General features: G+C 37.1%; 1 protein-coding gene across 3 annotated transcripts in view; it reads right to left on the bottom strand.

Moving 5' to 3' along the window:
- The window catches only part of VPS54 (VPS54 subunit of GARP complex), a 97,500-nt gene extending 71,855 nt beyond the window's left edge, over positions 1-25,645 (bottom strand). For 2 of the 3 annotated variants that reach the window (XR_014315869.1, XM_082746641.1), the window contains exons 1-3: positions 25,508-25,645; positions 4,721-4,876; positions 2,331-2,572 (exon numbers count right to left, since the gene is read on the bottom strand). Coding sequence is in view for 2 of the 3 variants with exons in the window: in XM_082746641.1 (XP_082602767.1) it covers positions 2,331-2,572; positions 4,721-4,856 (378 nt within the window). In the remaining variant the exon portion in view is untranslated. The remainder of the gene's footprint in view (positions 1-2,330; positions 2,573-4,720; positions 4,877-25,507) is intronic. The other variant, XM_082746642.1, reaches the window with a different exon arrangement.
- Between the last annotated feature and the right edge of the window lie 347 nt (positions 25,646-25,992).

The raw sequence follows: 25,992 nt of genomic DNA, 5'->3' as shown, positions 1-25,992 counted from the left end.
CACATTTTATTTAGAAGTCTAAGTTTTGGTTTCCAAATACTTGTGGATTTCCTACATGCTTTCTGTTAATAATTTCTACTTTCATTCAGTTGTGGTCAAAAAATATACTTTGTATGATTTCATATATACTTTGAAGCCTTTTAAATGTATTAACATTGTTTTATGGCCCAGATTGTGGTCTATCTTGATAAATGTTCCATGAACACTTCAGGAGAAAATGTATTCTTCTGTGTTGGGTGGAATGTTCTTTCAATGCATTCTTTCAAGTTAAGTCAGGTTAACTGACAGTGCTGTGTTAAGTCTACCATATACTCACTGGTTTCCTATTTGCTTGTTCTATCATTTATTGAGAGACAAGTATTAAAATCTCCAACCATAATTGTGAATTCACCTATTTTCCACAGAAAGTTCTCAGTTTTTGCTTCATGCATTTTGATGTTCTTTTTGTAAACATAAATGTTTAGAAATACAATATCTCCTTGATTAACTTAATACTTTTGTCATTACAAAATAACCTTCTTCATCTCTAGTAACAGTTTTTGCCTGAAATCTACTTTAGTTGATATTAATATAGTCATACAGCTTTCTTTTGTTGTTAGCCTGGTATATCTTTTTCTATCCTTTTACTTTTAAATGTTTTATGTCTCTGTATTCAAAGTGCATTTCTTATAGGTAGCATACAGCTGGGTCTTGCTTTTTCATCCAATCTCACAATCTCTGCCTTGTAATTGGGATGCTTAAACATTTACATTTAATGGACTGATAGGGTTAGGTATAAGTCTATCATTCTGATGTTTATTCTTTCAGACCCTTCTAATCTTTCCTTCTTATTTACCCTTTTTCTACCTTTGTGTAGAGTGAGAATTTTTTTTATTTCCTGTAATCTCTTCTATTGGCTTTTCAGCTATAATTCTTTGTTATTTTAGTGGTTGCTTTAGGGTTTATTGCCTGTTAGAAATATAAGCTTTGTAATGGAGGCAACTGATATATTTTGTTTAGACAATGCCTGGCACACGGAAGGCATTCAATACATATTTGATCAATAAATGGACAAATGGAAAACGCAAATTGTACGTTATGAGGAATAAAGATTAGAAACTAACAAAAAGAATAAAGATTAGAACTAGAAACTAAGGTTAGAATAAAGATTAGAAGCTAACAAAAAGAAGTAAGATTAGAAACTAACAAAAAGAAAGTATATTAAAGCTCATCTACTTAACAACATCCAGTTAGATGTGATTACTGAAAACGGAACACAAAATTTCTAGACAGCATATGACAATATACATGATATAAAAGTAAACAATATTTTTAAGTTCTGTACAAAAATATTAGATAGTACTAAAAATGAACCAAATATTTCATAGTATCAATGCCAATAATATACCTTATTTAGCCTACTTCCAAATCGTAAGAAGAACAAAGTAATCAAGTAAAACAAAGTTAGCTAAATGCAAATTAGGTCTGCTAATGAAAAAAGTATAAAAAGGGATATTATAAAAACATAAATAATTATCCCCTATATAAACTTCCAGATGTAATCTAAAGCATGGTCACTACAGTTAATAATACTGTATTGAATATTTGAAGGTTGTGAGGAGAACAGATTTTTAAAATCCTCATCACAAGAAGAAAAAAAATTTTTTAAGTATGTATGGCAAGGATGTTAACTAGCATTATGGTGATCATTTTGCAATATATACAAATATCAAATCATTCTGTTATACACCTGAAATTATTATATGCCAATTATATCTCGTAAAGAAAAAATTTTAATATCCTTTTAAAAAATGGGGTTTTTATAAATGAGTTTTTTTAAATACTAAAATGGGAACCAAAATTATATTGATAATACTCACTAAAAATTAATAACAAGCCTTCTTAAACTAAGCAATACATTCACTTCTTGCTCAGAACTGAGTTTAGAGCAACACATTATGTCTAAAGATATTAAGACTATCTGCTAGAGCTAGCATGCTCTACTAAATTTTCTACGGTATATGAGAGACATAGAAACAGTTCTACTCCGCTCACTTCTTAAACCTCACAAATCATCTGGGTCTGATTGGCCTAACTAAACAGTTTTGTCCTTGGTAGGTAGGGTGGATTTCATGATGAATCTCTGCAGCTAGTAAAGTGTAATTCTGAAAAATCACTACAGTAAGAGAAATACATTTATATATATATATAAGCAATGAATTAAATACAAAACAGGACAGCACAATGTATATAGACAGAAAAGAATACTATAACCTCATCAAAGATTATTGGTCAAAAATCTACAATAAATCAAACTAAAGATCGTTCTATTACTTTTGATTAGGTATTACCTGAGAGATTTCCTGTTGATAAACTGTAAAATGTTCCTTGCTGATCTGTGGGAGGTAGAATGAAGGTATGACTTCAGTGTCCACAAAGTCCAATCCCCATGTTTTTGTGAAGAAGTCAGATTCTCTTTTTGCTAATCGAGGATCATTTAATGCTGCTGGGAGGTTTACTTTGGAATGATATATAGTCCATCTATGTTGATCTGTAACTAGAGATGGGGCAACACATAAACTATTTGAATCACCTGCAAAAAGTAAACAAGAAAACTCGATAAACTAAGTTCTACATTTGAAACTACATCCTAGAAAAATAAAAATGCTTAGTTTCTACACTATACAAAGAGTAGAAACTCTTCTGTAAAAAACGTTTTAATGAAAATCAATCTGATTAATAACCTTCAACTTTCAGCATCAATTGCCAAGAGAAGGAAAAACATGTAAAATAAAGAGCATGCAAAATTTGAGAGTTATAGTTGCAGGGTGGGGTGGATGGTAATGGAAGTCTTTCATTAGTTCTTTAATGTAAAATTTCTCTTTCCTTTTTCAACATCAAAATTCTTCTTCCTTTCTATTGTGCATCTTCTATCCTTTAATACTCCAGATTTTTCAAAAATACACCTTTTATTCTATTGTATTAATGCAGACACACCAGGTTCTAACACCCTTGTTTGGCTTATAGATGACAGAAATGCTGCTGTAGCATTAATCATGGAGAAAATAAAAACATATAGTCAATTCTTGTTATTCATAGTAGTTTTGCTCTATAAAGTCACTGTAACAATTAGCAAATACTGAACCATTATTGCTTCTAGGGGAAATACAGGGTTAGGTACCTTCAAGCCCCTGGTCAAAACATTTTCATCAACTGCCCAATTCATAATCTTATTTTGTGTGTGTTTCTGTTTGAAGACACCTTATTTAGTATACACTGTTCATTCATTAATACTGAACTCATGGCTCACACCCCTATAACTCATACCTAAATGAAATTTCTTCATAAGGCACATACATTGCAGTCTTCTGGTTCTTAGAAACACTAGAAAGCCATTCGGCACTATGTTGGGGAGACATTATAAACAGCAAAATCATCAATAAAAATCTCAAAAATGCAAAAAATGTGACACTAAATATACCACAGAAAGGACACTTGTTTAGAGCATGAGAGCCAAAACAAGAAGGCAGAGTATTATCTTGTTCAATCTTTGCTAGGGACATGTGCATCAGACAATTCAAATTTTTATTCCTCTGCATATGGCTAAAAATGACAATGAAAGTACTTACAAGTATTGATACTGGGGTTACAAATAAGTTTTGGGGGTAGGCCAACTTGCAAACATGGAATTCACAAATAATGAGGCTTCACTATACTGCATCTAACTAAAAAGCTTTGTATCTGTAGTTTAATTTTCAAAACTTTGTCAGTTTAGCAAGTTACTTCTATGGAAATGCATGAAAAGAACTATATTCCAATTTCCCAATCAACTTAGTTCCAAACTACCTCTTTAGTTTAACACTATAAAATGTATGCCTTCAGATCCAGCTGACCCTTGAACAACAGAAGGATTAGGGATACAGACTACCCCCTCCCTATGAAGTAAAAAATCCACATATAACTTCAACTCTCCCCAAACGTTACTGATAGACTACCTTCGAACAGAAGCCCTTCCAATAACATAAATAGTCAATTAACACATATTCTGTATGTTATTATATACTGTATTCTTACAATAAAGTAAGCTAGAGGAAAGAAAATGTTACTAAGAAACCCATAAGGAAGAGAAAATACATTTATAGTACTGTATTTATCAAAAAAAAAAAAAAAAAAAAAAAGGCGGCACCTGGGTGGCTCAGTGGGTTAAGCCACTGCCTTCAGCTCAGGTCATGATCTCAGGGTCCTGAGATCGAGTCCCGCATAGGGCTCTCTGCTCAGCAGGGAGCCTGCTTCCTCCTCTCTCTCTCTCTGTCTGCCTCTCTGCCTACTTGTGATCTCTCTCTGTCAAATAAATAAATAAAATCTTAAAAAAAAAAAAAGAGGTTCCAAATAAGTGGACCCAGGCAGTCCAAACCCATGTTGTTCAAGTGTCAAATGTATATGGAATCTAACTACTCACTTAAAAATAATACAAATCCTTGGGACACCTGGGTGGCTCAGTTGGTTGAGCAGCTGCCTTCGGCTCGGGTCATGATCCCAGCGTCCTGGGATCGAGTCCCATGTCGGGCTCCTTGCTTAGCAGGGAGCCTGCTTCTCCCTCTGCCTCTGCCTGCCATTCTGTCTGCCTGTGCTCTCTCTCTCTGATAAATAAATAAAATCTTAAAAAAAATAAAAATAAAAATAATACAAATCCTCAACAAAAGTCCTCAACAACAACAACAGCAAAAAAAAAAGACATTACCTGTGGGTTCCTTGGGACATACATCTGGCAGTGACTGCACAGGTCGAATGTGTTTTGTTGGATCTACCTCTTTTTTAAAGAAAACATCACTGCTGCTTCCTTGAGGCACTGGTGAAGAACTGTGGCTTGAAGCCATTGCATAAAATCACCACTCAACTGAAAATAAGTAACAAGTAATAATTAAGACACTTAAGACAAATCAAACTTTCTCTAAATATTATGTATACCTCAAATTTTCTTTGAAAAAGACACCTTATCCCAAATCCCTCAAGGAATAAGTACACAATTTGAATACTCATTATTAACTATAAGAGTGACTCATAATATTCAGTTTACTAAGAAAGTTATATGTCCTTGTTTGAAAAGTATTCTCTCCAGAGTGAAATATCCTGTCTTTTATCCAAAGTGGAAAATAGATACCAAAGCTGTAACCAATATATATTAAAGTTGAAAACATCCATTCATTCAACAAGTATACAGTAATTATGCATTATACCAAAATGGATAAGTGAATGGGTTTTTGAAGTCTGATTTACTGGGTTCTTCACTTACCAGTAGTATAATCTTAAGGAAATTTACTTAACCTTTATGTGCCTTACCTCAACTGTAAAAATGGAGATGAGAGCCCATTTCATAAACATTTTGTAAGATTAAAAGGAATGGATATATGTGAAGCACTTAAAACAATACTCATCTCAAAGTTAGTTTTTCATAAATGTTAGTTAACATTATGATGGACTATGTGGACTGTCACTATATTAAATGATTATAAAAGAAGTATGATTCTTCAAAGTGCCTACAATTACATTAAGTAATTAAAACAACCAAAACACTAAAGAAAACAAAAGTTAACCTATGTCTACATTTTTTAGTAAGTCCTAAAAGAATTTGTGGGGTGAAACAACATAATATGAGCTACAGTGTCATGTAAAACTTTACAAATGAAGCAGTACATAATCTGGATACTGAAGAACATGTATTATTTTCTTATTGGAGGGTAGATAATATTATATTGCAGAGTATGTATATCAAATAGCACGTATTCTATAAACATTTTTCATTGAAGGAATAAATTAATAAACAGAAGTTTATAGCTGAAAGGGAACTTAGATATCACCTAGTCTAAGTACAAGGCCCTAACAGACTAGGTAGCTTATAAAAATACATGTGTTTTAACAAATTATTAAAAAGGGGAGGGGCCTGTTAAGGAAATGTGAATACGATAAGATTAAGAAATAAAGAGCAGAGACATAAGGCTAAGAATGGTGACAAAAAGTTCATCTACTCTAACTCCCCTCTAGCTTAGCAAGTTTAGCAGAAAGCTAAAACTTACATTTCCCGACTTCTTTGAATATCTGTCACAGTCCTCCTAATGCAAAGGAAACACATCCAATTACACCACTCACTGAGACCATAAGAAACAAGCTGTTAAGAAAATGCACAAAGATAAATAACTTCCTCAAGGTCCCCGAACAGAAAGTAAATAATACCATAGAAAGAGGTTAAGGGACATGGATAATTAAAAAAAGATATGGAAACTGACATGGTTAGAGTAAAATGTTTGCAAAGTACTGACTATTCATATTTTATTTAAACACATACACACACACACACAGTATGGCCAGACAAATTACTCAGGGCCTTGGTTCGCCTGTTGCATTTACATCCCTTCACATTAAGTGTATGGTTGTTTCTGTACAAAAGCATCATATATTTGAAAAGGAAAAATATCTAAAGGATAGGAAATACTGTTTAACACATAATCCTGTATATTAAATGTTTAGTAAGGACAATTCTAAATTTGACATTAAGTCTGTTTAACTTTTTTATTAATTTCATCAAATAAAAAGGCTAAGCTAAAAACATTTTGACATTTTAAAGAGGGAAACTACAAATATTTGGAAAATCTACTTATGTTGAACGCCCATTGCTTGCTGTCAGAGAAATTAAATACTGATTCCAACAACAGTACACTACTATTTCAATTTATTCTATTTACCATCATGTTGTTTTAACAGCAGAAGTCATAGTAAGTGCCATCTCAGGAAGCCAAAAACACTTGAGGAGATGGGGACTTACAGAAAAACATTTCTATACTCCTACAAATTCCTTCAGTGGGGGGGATGGGGGTCACTTTGTTTATTTCTTAAAGAATCTGAATTGGAAAACCTACGCAGATTTAGTTTTTTCCTATGTCTCTCCTAATTCTTATGAAAAGAGGGAAAATCTCTAGCTATAAAGAGATTATGTAAAATTAGAGACTGCCTATGTAGGTAAGTCCCAATTTTAAACCACTTGACTCTCCACTTCCTTCAACCATCCTAAATTCATAAAGATTTCCCCACAGTAAGAACCAAACTTCATATTAATGACCATATAAGTACAGTGCAGATACTTTGTATGTGCAATCATTGGTAATAAAATGTTATGGATTTATTCATAAGGCACGATGCATAAACAAACACAGCAAATCTCCATGGCCTCTAAACCAAACAATTTCAGCAAAAAAATAATATTTCATTGAAAAGCTAAAGAACAGAAATGATGAAGCATCCTAGCAAGAAAGTTTGTCTACTCAGGAAAAAAAAAATAGCAAAAACTAAAACAAAAACTCAGAATAAGAGAAAAGGCAAGCTCTAAGCGCTAAATGCAGATAACCTCTGACTTTAAATACTCCACTTGTAACTACATCTAGAAACAAATTAGACATGCAATCAGTAGTCACCTACAATGAGAATCTATAAATCACTTTACCATTCTTCATGTGATAATCTTTTCATAATTCTAACAATACCACACTCAACCAGTATCTTCTCTTGAAGCCTTCTTTGGTGTCTCATACCAAATACGCCTTTATGTATTTTCTTAAAGATTTTATTTATAAGAGAGAGAGGGAAAGAGAGCAAGAGAGCACACACCAGCACAAGCTGGGGGCCAGGGGGATAGATGGGCAGAGGGAGAGGGAGAAGCAGGCTCCCCAGTGACCAGTGAGACCAAAGACACAGGGCTCCATCCCAGACCCTGGGATCATGACCTGAGCGAAGACAAATGCTCAACCCAACTGAGCCACCCAGGCGCCCCTATGTATTTTTATTTTGCGATAATCATACTGAAATTTTGGTCTTTATATAGGTTTCTATTAGACTATGAACTTCCTGATGGTTCCATTTTCCTCTGTATTCTATATGCCCAATGCAGTTCCTGGCACACAAATAGTATGTAATAAATACTTTAAAGACGAATGAAATGGGTGTAGAACAGATCAGAAGAGAGATGTTGGTGAGAAAGCTACCGATAATCCTTAAGTAGATAAGAGCATGCACCCGTACAGGATGATAAAGAAAGAAACATTCATTACAGAAGAATTTGCAAGAATGAGTAAAATCAGAAACATGTGACTGTCTTTCTTGTAACTCAAAGTATCTTTTATGTTAAAAGTTAGGTTTAAAGCCTCTATTAAAAGTTTCTAAAACAATGTCATCCCAGAAGCAAGGAGCATACCAAGTGCTCAGACTTTGGTTTCTGAACATAAAGATCCCCTGCTTTTTGAAAGTTTGCATTATGCCACTTTGCTTTTATTAAAAACCTATATTAGTACCTGTTTCCATTAACCAAAAGAAATCCAAAGAGGATTTTAACTTATCTTTAAAAGGCAAGAAGCAAAAATTGCATTCAGTGTTTTGTTTGTAACAAGCTGTCACAGAGGTAGCACACACACACTAAGCAGCAAGGGTAGCAATGCTTAGCTCCTTCCCTGGATTCACACTACTCAGCATCTCAGCAACAAACCACTGTACCTTTGAACTGGGCCTCTAGGTATCTGTGCTTTTTCTTTATTTATTCTATACAACCATTATTAATACATGTAAGAGAAAACAAACATTTTTCCACATAAATTAATGGTAACTGTTTCTTCAACTTTACACCATTTTAGCTTTACATTTTACATTCCTAAGACTTCTTAGGAATGTTCTACTTTCAGGGAGCAAGTAAAAACTATGCCATTCCCCACAAAGAAATCATGGCTCATTGAAAAAAAATCTGAGTCCAGAGCCAGAGCCCTGGGAACTCTTGTTGTGTCAGAAAGCAAGTAAGTGCTCACAGACAGACCAGAAGGATTTGTAAAGAACAACAATGGATCAACTTAAAGGGGCTCTCATTGGCCACATGGGGGACAATTTGAGGACTTAAAAAAAGAAAAAAAAGAAACCTACTTGAGCATAACCTACTAGATAAATAAAAATTAGCAAATATAGAGTGGCACATAGGGGAAGAGAAAGAGATGAGGAAAAGGGGGCAGAGTGGAATAAAGAAAGGAAATCTCTTCTCCACAGAAGAAAGCCAGTAATAATTGTAGAAGGAATGATTGAATTAGAAAATCACATTTTGTAACCCCAACGTAAAAACCAATTCAGGCAAAAATCACTGATATATGCTAAAGTTATTAGATTGATCAGAAGGAGAAAATTCACCTGGTACCAAAGTGTTAACCCCACAGATGTTAACCCCTTAGCAATGCAAACGGGAAAGTATATCTTTAAAATCTGTCAGGGTGCCTGGGTGGCTCAGTGGGTTAAAGCCTCTGCCTTTGGCTCAGGTTATGATCTTGAGGTCCTGGGATCGAGTCCACATCGGGCTCTCTGCTCAGCAGGGAGCCTGCTTCCCCCTCTCGCTATGCCTGCCTCTCTGCTTATTTGTGATCTTTCCCTCTGTCAAATAAATAAATAAAATCTTTTTTTAAAAATAAATTCTGTCACTACCTTAATTAAGTCAACAAACTTGGTATCATTGATAACAGTATGACAACTTAATATTATGTGATTCATGAAATGAGGATATAAAATAAACGTCATCACCTATGAAGCACTCAAACCAAAAATACCTAATCCAACCTAATTAAGCCTCTAGACTGCGGTTAAGATTGTCCTGTGGACTCCTTGATAATCTGGTAAAGTCTACGGACACTTTCCCAGAATAATGTTTATATTGCATAAAATACATTAGAGATTACAAATGACAACTATACTGAGATAAACTTTTTAAAATGCAATATAGTAATTTTTTTGCTTCTAAATTAATGCAAACCTATCTTAATTTCTAAGCAATAAATAAGCAAAAATGTTTCAAGGTACCTGCAACAAATTAATGTGACATGAAAATATTTGAAATTTCTACTGGTGCCTAAATTACAAGTAGTGCTAATACCCCTGGTGAAGGATTATGTACATTATAAGTAAAGAAAATGCTAAAATCCAGTTAAAGCATGGTTTCTCCACCATGGCACCATGGACATTTTGAGTTGAATAATTCTTTGCTATTGGGTGTTTTCCTCCTACACACTATAGGATCTCAGATGTATTCCTGGCCTCTATCTACTTGATGTCAACAGCACCCTTCACTCCTGCCCCCCACACGTAATTATGACAACCAAAAATATGTCCAGACAAGGGCAAGCATGCTGGGGTGGAAGAAAAGAGGGGAGAGGATAAAATCACGCCAGGGGAGAACCACCGAGTTAAAATAAAGATGAACATCTGTAAAATGAACATATGGACTAATTAAAGGTGCTAGTATCAATTCTTAAAATAAGTATTAATACAGGTTCATTTCCTTTTTTCCTTAGATAAAAGAAAAGAATAATCCAGGGCGCCTGGGTGGCTCAGTTGTTAAGAGTCTGCCTTGGGCTCAGGTCATGATCCCAGGGTCCTGAGATCCAGCCCCGCATCGCATCAGGCTCCCTGCTCGGTGGGAAGCCTGCTTCTCCCCCTCCCTTTCCCACTCCCCCTGCTTGTATTCCCTCTCTCGCTGACTCTCTCTCTTTCTGTGAAATAAATAAATAAAATCTTTAAAAAAAAAAAAAAAAGAAAGAAAGAAAGAAACAACAAGAATAATCCTTAAACTGGGTGGAACCTTACAAAAGGACTTTGGACTTTATCCACAGGACTGGTAAGTCCACTCCATCACTCTAGGAGATTATCAGCTTGGAGGGCCAAGGACAGAACCTAAGAAGACTGGAACATTTCTGAAGAAAGAAATGAAAAAAAGATATAGAGTTACCTGGGTGTCTCAGTCAGTTAAGCACCTGACCCTTGATTTTGGCTTAGGTCATGATCTCAGGGCCCGGTTCCACTTCTCTCCTTCCTCCTCTGCCCCATCACCACCATAACTACCACCACTGTGCACATGAGCCTGCACATTTTCTTTCTCTCTCAAATAAAAAATAAATCCTTAAAAAGGAGGGGCAGAGTGCCTGGATGACCCCATTAGGCATCTGACTGTAGATTTTGGCTGGAGTCATAGTCTCAGGGTTGTGGGGTCAGGCCCCATGTTGGGATCCGTGCACAGAATCTGCTTAGGATCCTCTCGCTCCCTTTCCTCTACCCTTCCCCCTGCTCGTGCTCCCTCTCTAAAATAAATAAATGTGATCTTTAAAAAAGAAAGATATAAAGAAAAGCTTGTGATAAAGAAGGAACATCTAAGAAGGTGAGAGAAATATCAATTCAGAATTCACAAATAAAAAGGGGAAAAAAACCATCAGTTAGATTTGGCAGTTAGGCAGTGACCAGATGTCACTGACCAGTGACATCAGAAACAATGTCAAGTCCAACAGTGGAGTTGGATGCCAGATTGTAAAAGTTGGAGTGGAACCCACAATTATATGGTCAACTAATCTTTGACAAAGCAGAAAAAAACTTCCAATAGAAAAAAAGGCAGTCTCTTTAATAAAGTGTTGGAAAAAGTGGACAACAACATGCACAAGAATGAAACTGAACCACTTTCTTATACCATACACAAAAATAAATTCAAAATGAAAGACCTCAATGTGAGATAGGAATCATTCAAAGTCCTATAGGAGAACACAGGCAGCAACCTCTCTGACCTCAGCCACAGCAACTTCTTCCTAGACCCATCTTTAAAGGCAGGGAAACAAAAGCAAAAATGAACCACTGGGACTTCATCAAGATAAAAAGCTTCTGCAGAGCAAAGGAAACAGTCAACAAAACTAAAAGTCAACCTACTGAATGGAAGAAGATACTTGCAAATGACTTATCAGATAAAGTGCTAATATCCAAAATCTAAAAAGAACTTATCAAACTCAATACCCCAAAAATAAAGAATCGAGTTAAGAAATGGGCAGAAGACATAAACAGACATTTCTTCAAAGAATACATACAAATGGCTAGCAAACACATGAAAAAATGCTCAATATCACTTGGCACCAAGGAAATACAAATCAAAACCACAATGAGACACCACATCACACCAGTCAGATTGGCTAAAATTAACCCTCAGAAAAAAACAGATGGGGGCGCCTGGGTGGCTCAGTGGGTTAAGCCGCTGCCTTCGGCTCAGGTCATGATCTCGGGGTCCCGGGATCGAGTCCCGCATCGGGCTCTCTGCTCAGCAGGAAGCCTACTTCCTTCTCTCTCTCTCTCTCTCTCTCTCTGCCTGCCTCTCTGCCTACTTGTGATCTCTGTCTGTCAAATAAATAAATAAAATCTTAAAAAAAAAAAAAAAGAAAAGAAAAAAACATGTTGGCAATGATGCAGAGAAAGGGGAATCCTCTTACACTGTTGGTGGGAATGCAAACTGGTACAGCCACTCTGGAAAACAGTACAGAGGTTCTTCAAAAAGTTAAAAACATAACTATCCTACGACCTAGCAATTGCACTACTAGGTATTTATCCAAAGGATAAAAAAAAAGTGATTTGAAGGGGCACATGCACCCCAATGTTTAGAGCAACAATGTCCACAATAATAAAAACATGGGAAGAGCCCAAGTGTCCATCAACAAATGAATGGATAAACAAGATGTGGTACACATATACAATGGAATATTACTCAGCCATCAAAAAGAATGAAATCTTGCCATTTGTAACATGGACAGAACTAGAGGGCATTACGCTAAGCAAAATAAGTCAGTCAGAGGAAGACAAATATGATTTCACTCACATGTGGAATTTAAGAAAAAAAAAACAGATGAACAAATGGGAAGGGAAGGGAAGATAAAGACAGAGAGGGAGGCAAACCTTAAGACATTCTTTAATATAGGGACAAACTGAGGGTTGCTGGAGGGGAGATGGGTGGGGGGTATGGGGTAATTGGTGATGGGCATTAAGGAGGGCACTTGATGTAATTAGCACTTGGTGTTACAAGCAACTGACGAATCACTAAATTGTACCCCTGAAAATAATACTACACTATATGTGAACTAACTTGAATCTAAATAAAATCTTGAAAGAAAAAAAAAGAAGTTGGAGTGGAATAGGTAGGGAAATTAAAAAAAACAATGGCTATACTTTCAATTATAGGATTAAAAAACAGAATATATACTAAAATCCCACTTGATACAAAACCTTTATATCACTCTCTATATATACACATAATGTATAAAAAGGTATACAACAAAATAATCTGCTTAAGTGACATAACAAACCTTTCCTGACCACCATATCTAAGCCCATTCTCTCCCCTTCCCACCCTCCATCCAACACACACACACCCTGATTCTCTATGACTAGAACTTTAGTTTGTAATCTTTATAGTACTTGCTCAAATTTTAACTGATTATTTACCTATTAATTTTCTGTCTCCCCCACTATACTGAAAATACTTGTTACTTGTTTCATTCACCTTCCTATACCACCATTAGCAGAGTCTAAGCAATTGGTAAAACACATGAAAGTTCAATGAATGAATGAACAAGGGAACTAATATCATGGATAAAGAGGTAAGAAGAATAAGCCACTAACAATGTCTTATGTAGCTCATGCATTTAAATAATGTAAAAATACACAAAGTCAAAAATACATTATCTTGTTTGTATAACATTACCTTTCTAAAATTTTATTCTAGACTCTCTACATTCTTATAACACAATATATATAATATACTTAAGAAACCTGGCCATTGGGCGCCTGGGTGGCTCAGTGGGTTAGGCCGCTGCCTTTGGCTCGGGTCATGATCTCAGGGTCCTGGGATCAAGTCCCACATCCGGCTCTCTGCTCTGCAGGGAGCCTGCTTCCTCCTCTCTCTCTCTGCCTGCCTCTCTGCCTACTTGTGATCTCTCTCTGTCAAATAAATAAATAAAATCTTTAAAAAAATAAAAAAAAGAAAAGAAACCTGGCCATAAAGTGAGTTAGACAGCTATTATTTATTAGTTGTGTGACTTTGACAACTTTCTTATCTTCCTATTTCCTCATTTGTAAATGGGACAATAGTATCTTTCTCATAGGAATGTTGTAAAACTTAAATGAAACGTAACTTACATAACCTATATATAAACTCGTGGCACAATACTTGGCACACAGGAGACATTCAATAAAAAACTGCAACTATCACTATTTATTATTATAAATATCTTAAGTATTAACATTTGGACTGTGCCATACAAAGTTTTAAAATCAATTTAAACTTTAGGTTCCTGAGCCTCCTCTATCAGTGTCCTCTGCTTGAGTGCCCTTAGTTTTTGGAGAGAGGAGGCAGCAAATTTAGACGGCCAGATATAATTTACTATCAGAAAATCTGCCAAAGAATAGAACAGTGGTCCTCAAAGCCATGCTAGTAAAAGGAGAGAAAAAAGAATACAGGAAAATGATGTTGAAACTAGAAAACATGTGGCCTGGAACAGAAGCAAGTCTAATGACAATACTATGCGAGAGAGGAAGGAGGAGAGAGAAAAAGCAAAGAGGCTAAAAGTAATGATTTAGAAAACATCTAGATAAAGGTCAAAGTTGAATCCATGGGAGTAAAGTGGATGAGATAAAAATTACAATCTCTGAGTTGGAGGGGACTTTAAAAGATAATCTGGCTCCACTCTCTACCTAATTTATGAACCCCTTCTACAAGGCTTTTTGCCTCATTTGAAAACTTTTAACAATGGAGAACTGACTACTTCAAAAGCAGATTATAACTATAAAACAACTATAATTGCTTTAGGAAAATAATTCTTTCCTGCAGTGTACAGAATCCTGCCTCTCTTAATTTTCCATTGCTATTCCTAGTCCAATTACATTATAGGAATAAAAGAAAATTCTTCCAGTCATAGGAAGATAATATTACAAAGAAAAGGTGTGAAAAAGAAATAGAGAGAGAGAGGGCTAATGAGAGCTCAGAGAAAAAGGAAGGGCAAATACACTTACAAGGATAGGAAAAAGAAATCAGAAATACCATCCTAATAGAAGCAAGGGAGAAGTGTCCAGGAGGAAAGTGTGAATAGCAGTGTCAACATGATGCAGTAGTCAAGTAACCTCAACTATCTTCAATAAGGATATTGAATTAGAACAGTATTAGGACAATGGTTGGGGGAGAAGCCATACTCCAAGATGTTAAGTATTAAGTAAGTGATGAAATAATAAAGGCCACAAGATCAACATCTCTTTGGTGGTGAAAGAAAAGTGACTAAGAGTTGAGAAAGAATTTTTTAGGCCATGGGAGACCGGAGCACATCTGTAGGCAAACAGCAAGAAACCACCTGAAGGGTGAGATTAAAGTGGAACAAGAAGGGGCACCTGGGTGGCTCAGTTGTTAAACGTCTGCTATCGGCTCAGGTCATGATGCCAGAGTCCTGGGATGGAGCCCCACCCCAGCTCAGCAGGAAGCCTGCTTCTCCCTTTTCTACTTCTCTTGCTTGTGTTCCCCTCTGTGAAATACATAAATAAAATATTAAAAAAAAAAAAAAAAGAAAAAAGGAACAAGAAAAAGTACTGGGGAGAAAAGATGGAAGGAGAAAGAAGAGTTAGATATACATGGGGATTGGCAGTATGGTGGTGAAGGCAGAGAGAGAACAATCACACCAGGGGGCTGTTATGCCCCACCTTGAGAAAGACAGGACTTTGTCAGGCAACAGTGAGAAAATGAGCAAGCAATACAGAAAAGTTGCACTCCATCCTACTTCTCTGCCTAATTCTCTTCCAGGGAGCGAAGGGGCAGAGAGTAGAAGGGGGCAGGGAGTGGAATCAGCTGGGACTTGGGTACACTCCCACCCAATGTGGGAAACACGTTACCAGTGAAAAAAGGAAGGATAGCAAGGGAGAGGGAAGACAAAGCAAAGAAAGAAAGAGAGAGGGAGAGAGAAAGGATTACATTTCACTAATATCTGACCAAACACTATGGTTTTTAATTGCTTTACTTTCATTCAGATTATTCTGTTGGTCTAACAGTCTAGAAAAACATGTCTGTATGAATCAGTGAATGGATCAATCAATGATCCCCATTATGAGGATGAAGAGCAGATTCAAGAGTAATTTGGTTTCAGACCATTTAGCTAATAAATTGTGAAGATGGGATTTGCACTCAGATCTTCTGATTCTAAACCCCTGCCTGCGTCTCTATATCATACTGCCTCTCTAAAACACCAAAATCTAAATTATTTCACTATACTGACTCTCATCCATTTCAGGCACCCAGTACTTTCTTCTCTTCTGTCTTCTTTTTCTCCTTATCAATTACTGATCCTATAACAATTATTTACACTAACAAATATTTCTGTTCATCTTATATTAAAAATAAATGGTAGCAATAATTATCATCTGACTGTGATAAGATTTTTTTAAGACTTGACTTCTTTTAAAGTTTTTTTTTAATGTATTTAACTAATCTCTATACTTCCTTTCTCCCTCTGTCTATACCTCTGTTCATGCATGTTCTTGTTCTCTCTCTCTTTCTCAAATAAATAAATAAAACTGTCATTTTTGTTCTTAGGACTATATTAATATATAATTTCTTCTAACATTTTTAAGATAGGGTAGGTTATATAAATTTTATTTTAAATTTACTCTTTTTGTTAAGCATTTTAATATATCTGATGGTTTACATATTTAAGACATATACAATACCAGTAACTTTGAATGAATGATTATAGGATTTATTTGCTAATCAATTACTCCAACAGTCTCCCCTGCATGTTCAATTCTCTCCTCCCTCATCCAACTTCAATCTATCTTTGCTTTGTTCCTAGCTGCAGAACACCAGAGAAAATTTATGTAGAACATCAGATTATAAATGTATAAATTCTAATCTGAGATAAGGCCCTACTCGCAGTCTTTTCACTGATTTATCCTGCTCTTTCCCAATCCTCACAGTATTTATAACCTTCATTACTCTTCTCACGTCCCCAAGTTTACCTTCATCAATCCCATGCTCAAAAAGTAATTGTCTTTTTACTCCATACCAAAGGAAAAAAAAGTCCTCATATAAGATTCTACCCTCCATATCCACACATACCAAATCCTCACAACTCTTAACCTCTGGGGTATAATACTGTTGTGTACTCTTGTCTAGAGTTAATCCCCCAACCAGTTGTTCTTGATCTCACCTCTTCCTACTTCATCTGAGACCCTGTTGTATTAATTATTCCCTGACCTCCCCCATCTTCAATATCATTAACCCACCAAAAAAAAAGGTTCAAGTGCTAAATTAAAGTTCTTTCCCTAAACTCTATCTCCTCAGGCTACTTCTTGCCTCCCCTTCACTGGCAAGCCTCTATTTGGTCTTTTGTCTATCTTCCAAGTTCACCACTCACTTGGCTGGCTATGGAAAAGGTGAGGAACAACCTGATTTCCAAATTAAAGTGCCAATATTCAGTCTTTATCTAATCAGACCTCACAGCCCTCAAAAACCAATAAAACTAATAAACGTAAACAGCATAAAATAGAAAAATCACCATTTGTAATCCTCAAATGCAATGATCAATTCAAGCAAGAATCATTAATGGATCATAAAATCATTAATTTAAAAGGCTGTTATGAAAACAATATATACATTGTCATAAATTACCACCCTATCGATTATTTCTTTATTAAATAGTAGCTAGATCTGCCTGTTCCTACCCTTATCAAGTGATGAAAACTGGACTCACCAACAGGGGGACAGCCTGCCATTATGTGCCTCCTGATGTGATAAAGTGGTAGAAATACATATCATCTGTGATATTTTTGCCAGAAATATTTAACCAGAATCTAATCACGAAGAAACAGACTAATTTGGAATATAGAATATACTCAAGCACAAATGCCTCTACTTTTCATAGGATAAACCAAAGAAGAGAAGTCACTGGGCCCTAGTCCAAATTTGGGGAGACTGAAAAGGCATACCAGCCAAATGCAATGCATGAAACTTGATTGAATCTTGCATTAGTAGAAAGAAAAAAAGCTCTAATAAAATGTTCGTGGTGCGCCGGGGTGGCTCAGTGGGTTAAGCCTCTGCCTTCGGCTCAGGTCATAATCTCAGGATCCTGCGATCGATCGAGCCCGCATTGGGCTCTCTGCTCAGCGGGAAGCCTGCTTCCCTCACTCTCTCTGCCTGCCTCTCTGCCTACTTGTGCTCTCTCTCTCTCTCGCTCTGCCAAAAAAATAAATAAAATCTTAAAAAATAAAATAAAATAAAATGTTGGGACAAATGGGGAAATTTAAGTATGGACTCTATGTTTAATAAGGTTATTAAGTAATTGTTGATATTTTTAGGTGTCATAATAGTATTGTGATTGTATAAGAGAAATCCCTGTAATTGGGAAATGCATGCTTAAGTATTTAGGGATGAAGTGTCATGAAATCTACAGCCTGCTTTCAGCCTTGGCAAGGGGAAAAGTGGCAGGGGGAGGGGGAAGTTTATGTATATGTGTGTAGGTGTTTACTCCAATACTCTTTTTATTTTTCTGTACGTTAAAATTTTTTCAATAAAAATAATAATCAATGAAGGCTTACCAAGAACTGGAGGTAAGTAGAAATGAACCAGACAAATAAAGGGGAGGAAGTGTGTTACAAGAATACTCAAGGAATTGGGAATATATGTGCAAAGGCTTGGAGGGGAAACCAAGCCTTTGCCAGAAACCAGAACTAATTCAATTATGTCTGAAAAAATTAGGGGCACCTGCGTGGCTCAGTCAGCAAGCATCTGACTCTTGATTTTGGCTCAGGTCATGATCTCCGGATCGTGAGACTGAGCCCCCCATTAGGCTCCTTGCTCAGCATGGAGTCCGCTAAAGACTCCCTCCCTGTCTCCCTGTGTCCTACCCTTGCTCGTGCATGTGCTTGTTCTCTTTTTCTCTCTCTCTCTCTCAAATAAATAAATAACATCCTTTTTTTTTTAAATATGAGAGAATTATTTATTTGGGGGAAGGACAGAGTTGGGGAGAGCACAAGGCTAGAGAGTTAAGTTGGGACAAGAACTTGACGTAGAAATCAATTAAAATAATAAGGAATATGGATTTCATCATAAAGACAAAATAAGGCCACAGAAATAATAGTGAGAAATAATATAATCAGATTTGCCCTTTAGAAAAATCACTGATTACAGCACAGAGAATGGAACAGAGAAGACTAAGATTAGAAGAGTCCAGTTAGGAAACTTGCAATAATCTCAGTAAGAGATGACAGTAGCTTGAACTCAGATAATGGTGGTAGAGATAGAGAAAACTGGATAGATTCCAGATCTTTCTCCAGTTCCAACCTCTTTTCAGTGTCATAACCATATTTATAATTGCTTACTGGGCAACTTCATCTACAAGTCTTAAAGATGCCTAAATTTAATGTATCCAAAACTTAAATTCATTATTTATCATATTCGCTTGATTCCACCTATCAAAAGTTTATTCCTTCTTTAGGTCAGCTAATGGCAACATAATCCATTGGTTTCCTAAATTAGAAACCCTAGAGCCAACTTGACTCCCTGACCTCTCTACATTCTTTAATTTCTATATTAATGTGGACTGTCGTATGGATTATACCTCCAAAATTCATTACACACCCATTCCTTGCACTCCATTCCAATTGCCAGTAATCTAGTCCAGGATTTTACTGCCAATTAAACTGCTGTGAGAATCTCCTACCAAAAGTACTTCTTTGGTCCTAACCTCACTCAACTTTAGAATCATCTTTCTTAAAATTCATATTTGATCAGGTCACTCTCCTTAAGTATTCTTCGATCATGGTATGTATATCAAGTCTATCATGTCCCAAAACTCCACAACCTAGGCCCAATCTACCCTCAGTTTAGCCAAACTGAAACAACAATATCAACAACAACAGAACAAGAACTTTCTTTTCTTTTTTTTTTTTTTAAAGATTTTATTTATTTGACAGACAGAGATCATAAGTAGGCAGAGAGGCAGGCAGAGAGAGAGGAAAGGAAGCAGGCTCCCTGCTGGTCAGAGAGCCTGATGCGGGGCTCGATCCCAGAACCCTGGGATCAGGACCTGAGCTGAAGGCAGAGGCTTTTTTTTTTTTTTTTTTTTTTTTACTTGAGAGAGAGAGAGTGAGAAGGTGAGAGAGGAGAAGGTGAGAGAGAGAAGCAGACTCCCCATGGAGCTGGGAGTCCGATGCGGGACTCGATCCTGGGACTCCAGGATCATGACCTGAGCCGAAGGCAGTCGTCCAACCAACTGAGCCACCCAGGCGTCCCAAGGCAGAGACTTTAAACCACTGAGCCACCCAGGTGCCCCGAACAAGAACTTTATCTTGACATAATACATGACTTTAAATTTTTACTTTATTCACTCCACAAAATGTCATAAAATATGATGCATACAATATACATACACAAATACACAACTTAAAGTCAAAAAGCCAACTATTTGAATACAAAATTCCCTAAGTCAATAACACTTTTTACCATGAAAATTCCCCCAATCCCATTTTTTTAAGTTCACCATATTTAAAAAAGAAAAAGAAAAAACCTACCAATATCATTACATGACTTACTTTTTTTTTTTTTTTTAAGACTTTATTTATTTATTTGACAGAGAGACAGATCACAAGAAGGCAGAGAGGCAGTCAGAAAGAAAGGGAAACAGGCTCCCTGCTGAGCAGAAAGCGGCATGCAGGACTCTATCCCAGGACCATGGGATCATGATCTGAGCCGAAGGCAGAGGCTTTAACCCACTGAGCCACCCAGGCACCCTTACATGACTTATTCTTAATATTGTCTCTGACTATTCTAACCTCATGCTACCCTGTAAAAATATTGACTCGCTCAAGTTCTGTTACCTCAAGTCTTAATTTTGTATGACTGTGAAAGTTGACCAGTTAACAAAATTGTAAGAGATTACATTTTTCCCCCACTTATTTCATGTGTTTTAGTTAATTCAACTCTAAACACCAGAGCACAACTATGGACTACTGGAGATGTAGAAAAATCAAAGCCTTTCTATTTTTGCAAAAAGATGTTGAAAAATAACAGAAAAAGAAACAAATCTAAAAAGAGGTTGAGATTTTACAAATAGTGAGTAGGCTTTAAAACTCTATTTATTCAGTTAAATCCTCACATCTGAAGAGCAATTACTAGTGGTAGAATACCCTGTAATTATAAAATAAGACATGAATAGAGGAATTGAAGACAGAGGAATTATTCCCATCAAGGAAATTAATCCAGATAACCATAGCTTACCCTTGAAAAGACTAAAACTTTTTATACAAATAAGTCACTGCTGAATATTTTAATTCTGAAATTATATATTTTCATAACTTTTCAAATAGCATATTTTGAAAACAGGTAACCCTTTCTTGGTAACTTAATTTCGCCCTTATAATCAGTTATTATACTGTGCTACAACAGTGATACTTTCAGGAGCTACTGAAGGAAGTCAATTTGCTCCTAGAGTAAAGAATTTGGAATTTTTTGAAATTTTGGTGATCATACTAGTTCTTTTACTATTTTGTTATCAATATATTTTAGAATTGCTCTCTTCTCCCTAGAGATACTATCAGCAGTCACTGTTCTCTGCTTCACTGTCTATATTTCCGACTTTGGTACCCTCTATATCCCATTCTAATTTGATTCTTCTGAAACAAGTAACTTTTATTGAGGTATAACTGACATTTAACATTATATTAGTTTTAGGTGTAGTAACTAATTCTTGTACTTGACATAGCATCTAAACACACATAACCTCATCTAATTCTCACAATCATTATATAATCACTATATAAGAATTTTCACTATTCCTATTTCATAGATGAGAAAATCAAGGCTCAGAAAGATTGAGTAATTTATCTAAGATAAATAAAATAAAAAAAATAAAATCAAGGCTCAGAAAGATTGAGTAATTTATCTAAGATAATAAAGCAGGTAAATAGCAAAAGTGACCCCAACGGTCAATCTTTTCTTCTTTCACCACCAAGTTAAGCTTGTTAAAAACAAATTAAATGAAAATAAGTAAATAAATAATAATTTTAAAAAACAAACTAAATGAGTCAAAAGTGGGGCCCAAAGAATGAGGAAAAAAAAAGATGTGATTCACATATGACCTCTGAATCTTTTTGGACATTCACAATATACATCACTAAGTAATTAATTAAAAGAGCTTACTTTTCTCCTTTTTTAGTAGTTGAAGCTACCAGGAAAAAAACAATCACGTCTACATAAAGAAAATACAACTTTATCTATTTCAAATTCAAAAAACTATGTACCAGTAACTGACAATTCAAAATATAATAACAGATCAAATCTGCAGTAAAACAAGGCTTTTGCATTTTCAGGGAAAAAAGAAATTTTTCTTCAGATTAGGAGATACCTATCTGTGTTGTGTCGTAATTAGATTGCCTTCTACTTTTCCCTTAACTGCCTCCCACTGCATAAAGAGAGTTGCTGGAGAACCTAAAGGGTTAATCTAACATACTAAACAGCACCCAGTGAGACTTATTTTCCCACCTGGTGGGAGTTGAGAACAATAGGTCAGACACTCACTGGAATAATGCAAACTATAGGTTTAAAACAATACCAATGACATTCGGGTGGATAATTCTTTGTTGTATGGGGGGTGTCATCCTATGCATAACATAGGATGTATGCTGTGCATTGTAAGTTTAGCAACATTCCTGGCTAATGGCACCCCAACTTCAGTTGTGACAACGAAAAAGCATTTCTAGACACTGCCAGATATCCCTTGGAGGGCAAATTCACTCCTGTATGAGAACCATGAGTTTAGATATGAGGGCCATGGATCTTTGAAAGAGGAGGCCAACAGCCAGCCTTGTTAATCTTAATGCTTTCAAATTAATTTCGTTTTCAATATATGAACTTTTAAGAATAAAATGGTAACAGTAAAAGAATATACCTAAATAATATACAGTATATACCATCCTCCTTTAGATTAAAGCATTTTTAGAGAATTTTCTAAGATGTATTTCATCTATGTGGATACATTAGTTTCCCCACAACCCTCCATCCCAAAATGGGGAAACGTCCAGTTCTTTTCCAACTCTGCTAGAAAAATGTCAGTCACATGCACACATAAGAGAACCTAACAATTCTAATTAGAAATCCCCATTTCTTGCCTTACATGGCCACACTGTGGTTCCTGAGCCACAATCCTAGAGATTCAAGCTTCTACTCCAGAATTCTTCATATGTTCCTGCCACCTTTTTGTGAATCAAGCAGGAAGTACACTAATGACCTTTAAGTTTTTCTCTAATCCTGATATCCTAATATCCCAGGGCAAAGATACTCAAACTTTTACTTGACTCCCAGCTAAGGAGAATACCTCTTGAGATCACTGAAATCATTCAAGCTAACTTTTTTTCTCCACACTTTGATCTATGCTGAATATAACCAAACAGAATGTCAGTTGTTTAGAACATGGATTATTAACACCAGTGATCATCTGCTTATTCTCTGACTCAAAATATTTTAAACATATAAGCTGATTTTAAAAGAAACACTTCAAAAAACTATGAGCTGATACCATTTAAATGCATGAATCACAATAGGAAAATATTAAGATGGAAAAAAGATTAGTGGTTGCCCAGGTCGAGGGTGGGTGGGGAGAGTGGGGGAGAATATACTATCAAGGAGCAGGTTTCTTTGGGGGTGATGAAAATGTTCTAAAATTAGACTATGACGGTTTTACAACTCTGTATATATATTATAAATCAAAAAACTTAATTTATTTTTAAGATTTTATTTATTTATTTGACAGAGATAGACACAGCAAGAGAGGGAACACAAGCAGGGGTAGTGGGAGAGGGAGAAGCAGGCTCCCCATGAGCAGGCAGCCCCGGGCTTGATCCCAGGACTCTGAAATCATGACCTCAGGGGAAGACAGACTCTTAACGACTGGGCCAAGCCACCCAGGCACCCCTAATTTTACACTTTAAATGAGTGTGCTTTACTCAAAGTTGTTTGTAAAAACTAAAAGTAGGAAAAAAGAGTTTTAAGCAACTTTCATTGATAGGAAAAGGAATGTGATTAAGAACAAATTCCACAAAGTTTGCCATTTCATGAGTTATATAAGATTTGATTTTAATTCTGACATAAAAACTTAGTACCTATCCAGAAATAAACTTTAACTTTTCCAGAAAACATACAAAAATTTAATCATCTTTTCCTAGCAAACTTTCAATAATTTAAAAAAAAAGAAAAACATTTCAGAAAGCCAAATGCTAGAACAGCAATGCCTCTACAAGACCAAAATATGTCAGTAAAATCAAGAAAACATGAAAAGTCTTTATAATTCTGTGATTCATTCTTCACAAAGAAAACCATTACAATATTATTCATTTCTTTTAAAAATGATCCTGTAAGATCTGTCCTGGTAGTGTAATAATTTTTAAGCTAACAGGGCATCATTTTAAAATAGCCAAATCACAATAAAACTACAAACATCTAATACCCTAAGCCACAACTATCAATCACCCAAAATTTGCAAATATCGGTCACTTTTACCAAAACCTTTCATGAGCAATGATGACCACTATGAACCATCAAGTAATACTTATTTCTAAGAAATCAGGCTCTGACTGCAAGACTAATACAGACCAATGCCATCATTCCATCTGTTCCACCAAAACTGCTTAGGAATCAAGGCTCTTCAAAGTACTTTTCCAATTAGAACTCTCCAGATTTATAAAAGTCAACCTGAACGTCCACCTAAATCTGCAGTTTAAGTTACCACAATAATGCATTTCTCGGCATACTATATCGTGATATCATTTGCCTTGTCAGCATTTACTATTAAGATTGCCCTGGGGTTTGCCAATTAAAAACAAAAAACAAAACAGTCCAAACAATTTAATTCCTCGAAAGTAAGGGGAGCCTGACTCAATAAAAGCCAAAAAATAAAGCCGGTTAAAAGCGAATTAAAACAAAACTTGCAATGCCGGGTCAGTCAGTCAGTCAAAATTCTAAAACACCATCCTGAACTCTACACACGGACAGACCAAGTGGTTCGTTACAATGGGTAGCCAAAAGTTCCCTGGTCAACGACGGGAGAGCAGGGGAGGCCTGCTTTTGTCCCAATGCACAGATGGAAAGAAGCAGAACTGAAGAAAATTAATTGCCGAACAAATTACTGCGAGCTAAATCGTCAAACTGAAAAACATCGAGTTTTTATTGGGGGAGGGGGGATAGCCTTCCTTTATTTCCTCAGGAAGAAAAACTATTTTTTTTTTACATTTAAATTATTCCAGTAGGCTCAAAAGGGGGTTAAGGGCCCGGCTGGGGGAGGGGGGGGGAGGCAAAGTTTGGGGGCGGCATCCAAGGAGGGTGGTGGAAGTTCCAAAGCCCGGATCCCACAAAGGGGCGAGACGCGGGACGGCGGTGTTTTCGGCCGCAGACTAGAAGTGAGGAGAACAGCTGCGGGCCCTGATCCCAGAGCGGGACCGAAAAGGAAGAGGAGGCGGCGGACAGAGGAATGGAAGCTTCAGCGCCCGTCAGTTGTGACCGAAACTCTGTCCGCTTCGGGCCGGGGAGGAGACACAGGGGGTGGGGTCTCGAGCCCTCTCTCCACCGGAGGTCGGGACGAGGGTGGGCCGCGAAGCGCTGGGGGCCGGTTGGGGCCGCCCCGACACCTACCTGCGGGTCCCGGGCAGCCGCCCCAGAGCGAGGCCTAGTGCATCGCCGCCGCCTCCAGCCCTCCACGTCGCGCCGAGGCTGCTCCGCGGCCGCCGCCGCCCGGAGCCCCGCCGGGCCCGAGCCCGGCTTTCCGCCCCCGCCCCCGCCCCGCGCCGGCTGGCCCGTCGGCCGGGGGAGCACAGGGCCGCCCTCCCGAGCCCAGCTCTGCTCGCGGGTGAGAGGCGGCAGCGGCGGCTCCCTCACGTCTCTCCCGGGTGTCCTGTCAGCCAGCAGTTTCCCCCGGGTCCGCAGCGCCGCCTCCGCCGCTGCTGCCACCGCCTCTCCCACATCCCCGGCCTCCAGAGGAGCCGCCGCCGCCGCCGCCGCCGCCGCGCCGCGACCACTACCCCTAGCGCTTCTGCTCCCTACTCCACTGCTTTCCCTCACCCCGCCGGCACGGCTCGGCCCGGCTAGGTCCGGGAAACAGTGCCGGAGGCCGCCGCGAG

Source organism: Mustela nivalis (genome assembly GCF_964662115.1).
Source record: "Mustela nivalis genome assembly, chromosome: 8".
In the NCBI taxonomy this organism is placed as follows: Eukaryota; Metazoa; Chordata; class Mammalia; order Carnivora; family Mustelidae; genus Mustela; species Mustela nivalis.
This window is presented reverse-complemented; position numbering and strand designations above follow the sequence as displayed.